The 5,137-nt window shown below is 34.6% G+C and overlaps 1 protein-coding gene across 1 annotated transcript; it reads left to right on the top strand.

The window, feature by feature from the left end:
* Positions 1 to 505: 505 nt before the first annotated feature.
* On the top strand, positions 506 to 4,897 carry LOC131831475 (olfactory receptor 2AJ1-like). Its single transcript, XM_059173514.1, has 2 exons — positions 506 to 575; positions 3,942 to 4,897. Exon 2 carries the CDS (start codon positions 3,959 to 3,961, stop codon positions 4,895 to 4,897), a length of 939 nt encoding a protein of 312 aa, XP_059029497.1. The 5' UTR covers positions 506 to 575; positions 3,942 to 3,958.
* Positions 4,898 to 5,137: the final 240 nt, after the last annotated feature.

Below are 5,137 nucleotides of genomic sequence, written 5' to 3' on the forward strand. Positions count from 1 at the left end.
TATATTTAAATGTAAATTCCCTTCTACTTAAATTTAAAGAAATATTCTGAATGGTTTATTCATATCCTGAGATAATTGGCAGAAAAGTGAAAAGAATATTTTTGAAACTAGTCAAGTCAAATTTGTGCATGCATAATGCATTTTGAACATCTTGGCAAGTGTAAAATGGTAAAGATTATTTGAGTGTAGTGAATTCACTGGGTAAAGGGTATGAAGACCTTTCTTTTCCGTCCAAGGAAAATTTGGGATATGACTGTGTTTATAGCTAAATCCATGGTATCTAATGATGATAACATCTTCTGTAATTAGTCTCTTAACTTCTAGAGGTTAGGGAAGTATAACCTGTATGTTATATCTGTTTATTTACATTATCATTATTAGACAGAGAATATTTAATGTCAGGTAGAGAGAAGGAGACTATAACTTTATAAGACTACCACAGGTTTGGAAAAGTTTACAGGGTATGTAACATTTGTCTTCCCGCTTTCTTCTGTAGTGTTAGGAAGCTCACCACCAGTGCATAACTTTTTGGATTCAAGAACAGATTTCATTCAACATTCTGGATGGCACAGAAGGTATCCTTTTCTCTATCATTCTAGCATCATGGGAGGATATTTCAGTTGCCTGATTAATGGGTTGGGCAAAAATACATAAAAGATCATTGTAGAAGTTTGCTTGGGTAGCTTAGTTGGTTAAGCATCAGATTCTTGATCTCAGCTCAGATCTTGAACTCAGGGTCATGAATTCAATCCCTGTGTTGGGCTCCATGCTGGATGTAGAGCCTATTAAAAAATTTCTTGTAGAAACTTCAGGTTTCCCAGGGAAGTGGAAAGAAGATAGTAGAACAAAGAAGATGAAGTAGTCAATGAATTTATTAGGGAATGCTTCTAATATATAAAGATAGAGTATAGACATTCTTGTGGATGAAAATGTAAACGTAATTGATGTATTGTGAAAATTTTGATATCAGAGTCCATAGTCAAAAATTTCTTTAACAATCATTTACTGAGAACATACAATAGGCCCGTAATTCCTAAGCAATGGGGTTCTGTAAAAAATAGAATACCAAACTTTTGTAGCAACATGAACGGAACTGGAAGAGATTATGCTGAGTGAAATAAGTCAAGCAGAGAGAGTCAATTATCATATGGTTTCACTTATTTGTGGAGCATAACAAATAGCATGGAGGACATGGGGAGATGGAGAGGAGAAGGGAGTTGGGGTAAATTAGAAGGGGAGGTGAATCATGAGAGACTATGGACTCTGCAAAACAATCTGAGGGGTTTGAAGTGGCAGGGGGGTGGGAGGTTGGGGTACCAGGTGGTGGGTATTATAGAGGGCACGGATTGCATGGAGCACTGGGTGTGGTGAAAAAATAATGAATACTGTTATGCTGCAAATAAATAAATTTAATTTTAAAAAAGACATTACATATTTTTCTTTTTTTACAGATTTATTTACTTTAGAGAAAGAGACAGTTGGGGAAGGGGGACAGAGAGCGAGAGACTCTTAAGCAGACTCTCAAGAGACTCTTAAGCAGACTCTTTGTTGAGTGTAGAGCCTGACCCAGAGCTTGATCCCATAACTCTGATATCCAGACCTGAACCAAAACCAAGAGGTGGGCCTTTAACCAACTGTGCTCCCATACTTCTCAACACTAAAATTGAGAATGGTTTTTTCAGGGCAAACGAGTATAACAAAGGGAGTCACTAATGGAAAAAGGAAAACTAGAATGACAAAATTATGGGGAAAAGTGAGAAAAAGTCAACAACTTTGCATAATGATTATTGAATTGGAGTTGTCAGTAATATTCATAGACTTATTTTATTCATAGATTTTAGAGACTTGTTTATGATCCACCAATTCATGGGAAGCATCGGTGCCCTTAAATCTTAATCTGTGTATACACCAAAATTTACTGAGCTGTAGGTCAAACAAGTCAAAAGAGCAAGAACTTCTTAAATATGTGTATATCCACAACTTCATTCAAAGGTTAATCTTTTAATATAGTGAAAATTATAGCAAAACAACATTCACATTCCAGACCATTAAAATAGAAAATAGAGGTTTATTTCATAATGAAGAATCATAATACCAACTAAAACAGAAAAATTCAAATTATTCATATTTAACCAGAGACATATTTGTACATTTGCTTCCCCAAAGGGAAAACCAAAACACGTTCATTTAAAATCATGAATAGTTCTTTTTTTGTATTTAAAGATTTTGTTTTTAAGTAATCTCTAAACCCAATATCTATACCCAATAAGTTGAACTTACAACCCTGAAATCAAGAGTTGCATGCTCTGTTTACTGAGGCTGGCAGGGGCCAAAGACTTAAGAATAGTTCTTAAAGATGGCAAGTAACTTGTTTTATATATTATTTCTTTTTCATAATCGGCACCTGTGTTTTCAAAATTGTACCACTATGTCTCTGTGTGTGCAACTATGTATGAGTGTATATTTATTTATTGAGGGATAGATCATACCTACTGAATCTGTGCACATAATAGTAGAGGGAACAGTTAAGTAGCCACTATCCACAACTAAAGAGCATCATTATTTAGAAACCATATGATTCCCTATATAAAGAAGTAATTAAATATAAGTCAATTTTGAGAAGTTACTAAAACTGGCCAAAATAAAACATATTTTTATTTTAACTGATACAATGTTCTTTTTCTTTTGCATTTAAATTCTGATACTTCAAATTACAAATACAGATTAACCCAGTTTTAGCATCTCATTAAATGTATAAATAATACATTTCATTTTCTCTAAGGTTAGCCAAATAAGAACTGAGACAGAATATTGAGTTCCATATCCTACTCATTTATTCATTTACTTAAAATATATCATTGAGCAACTACTATGTACAAAGCATTGTTCAGCCACTCAGCTTATACAGAGGCCAAAATAATGATCTCACATTTGGAAGTTTAAGTTCTGGTGTGTTAGGATGACAATAAACAACAAATATAATTCATATATTTATTTAATATGTTATAGATGAAAAGTGATTTGCAAAACACATCAAAGGACAGCACCACTGAACACTAAATCAAAACTAATGATGTACTATATATTGGCAAATTGAACATAATAAAAAAAAGTAAAAGAAGAGTATGACCACATTAACAACAATAAGGAGAAATAGGCAAATTGGGGTACACAGGGCAAGAGAGGGTACTAAGATTTTAAGTGCACTGTTTGAGGGTACACCACATTTAAAAGGTGACTTTGACAAAAGACTGAACTCAATTTAAAAATATGGAATTGATTGAATTTAAAATAAAATAAAATTTAATTAAAGATTTTTAATGCAATTAAAAAAAAAAGAACATGGAATTAAGATCCTGAGGCTACACGAAGCTAGCAACTTACTGAACAGACCAAATATGATCAATTTATTCAAACAAATAAATTCCCAGATTGTAAAACAAGCCCATTTCAAAAGCTGGTTGAGAGTCTACTGATTTTGACTGCAAGGGAGTTGGGGTAAATTGGAAGGGGAGGTGAATCATGAGAGACTATGGACTCTGAAAAACAATCTGAGGGTTTTGAAGGAGCAAGGGGGTGGGAGGTTGGGGTACCAGGTGGTGGGTATTATAGAGGGCACAGATTGCATGGAGCACTGGGTATGGTGAAAAAAATAATGAATACTGTTTTTCTGAAAAAAAAATCAATTTAATTTAAAAAAACTGATAATGAAGAACTTATTCCAATTAGCATTTACTTCTCATATTTTGCCTACTTCATGAAGTTATTTGTTATGTGCTTAGGAAATGATCTCTTAGCTAAATAAAAGAAAATGTCATTGTTATATGCCTCACTCTCTTTTTATTATTCTAAATGTAATGTTTTCTAATATTATTTTAAATGTAAGTGAGTTTGAGATTTACACCACTGAATTTTAACTCTTTTTTTTTTTCCTATTTTAGGTGAAAGATTGGAATTCATGATGGGGCAAGAGAATCACAGTTTCACCAGTGATTTCATTCTCCTAGGACTCTTTTCTTCTTCCCAATCAAGTCTAGTTTTCTGCTCTCTTATAGTCATTATTTTTATTATGACTATTACGGAAAACACAATCATGATCCTCCTTATCCTCAGGGACTCAAGACTCCACACTCCAATGTATTTCCTGCTCAGCCATCTGTCTTTCATGGACATCTTGCATATTTCTAACATTGTTCCCAAAATGGTTGCTGACTTCCTGTCAGGCAGCAGAACTATTTCATTTGCAGGTTGTGGCTTCCAGGTATTTCTGTCCCTCACCCTCCTAGGTGGTGAGTGTCTTCTCCTGGCAGCAATGTCTTATGACCGCTATGTAGCCATCTGCCATCCACTACGCTATCCCATTCTTATGAATGACTATGTCCTCATTCTCATGGCTGGAGGGTCCTGGCTGGTTGGGACTGTCAACTCCATAGCCCACACAGCTTATGCCCTCCACTTTCCCTTCTGTGGCTCAAGAGCTATTGATCACTTTTTCTGTGAGGTCCCTGCCATGTTGAAGTTGTCCTGTGTGGACACAACCCTGTATGAACAAGGAGTTTATGTAAGTGGCTTAATTTTTCTCCTCGTCCCTTTCTCCCTAATCTTTGCTTCTTATGTCCAAATCCTCCTCAGTGTTCTTCAAATGAAATCATCAGAAGCACGGAAAAAGTCATTTTCTACCTGTTCTTTCCACATGATTGTGGTCACAATGTACTATGGGCCATTTATTTTCACATACATGAGACCCAAATCATACCACACTCCAGGCCAGGACAAGTATTTGGCAATATTCTACACCATCCTCACACCCACACTGAACCCTATCATCTACAGCTTTAGGAATAAAGACGTTCTGGAGGCAATGAAAAATATGCTCAAAGGTAACTTTCTCCATTAAAGATAGTAAGAAAAATGCTTGAAGCCTATGTTTTCTATATTAATATTCAACACTTACAGGTTATTCATTATTTATGTATCTGGAAAGAAAATCAGTTTCTATCCATCAAGAGTAGAAAGTGGATTTTTCCAAACCCCTGATGATAATAAAATTTTTAAAGTATTTGTTTTATAAACACATACACCTAAAAAGGTACTATTCCCTCTCACAAAAAAATTATAAGAATTTATAAAAATTGAC

The sequence above is a fragment of the Mustela lutreola genome, chromosome 5, assembly GCF_030435805.1.
Source record: "Mustela lutreola isolate mMusLut2 chromosome 5, mMusLut2.pri, whole genome shotgun sequence".
Lineage (NCBI taxonomy): Eukaryota > Metazoa > Chordata > Mammalia > Carnivora > Mustelidae > Mustela > Mustela lutreola.

Coding starts and splice junctions, on each gene's coding strand:
- LOC131831475 (XM_059173514.1), top strand. CDS start 3,959: ATGATGGGGCAAGAGAATCACAGTTTCACCAGTGATTTCATTCTCCTA.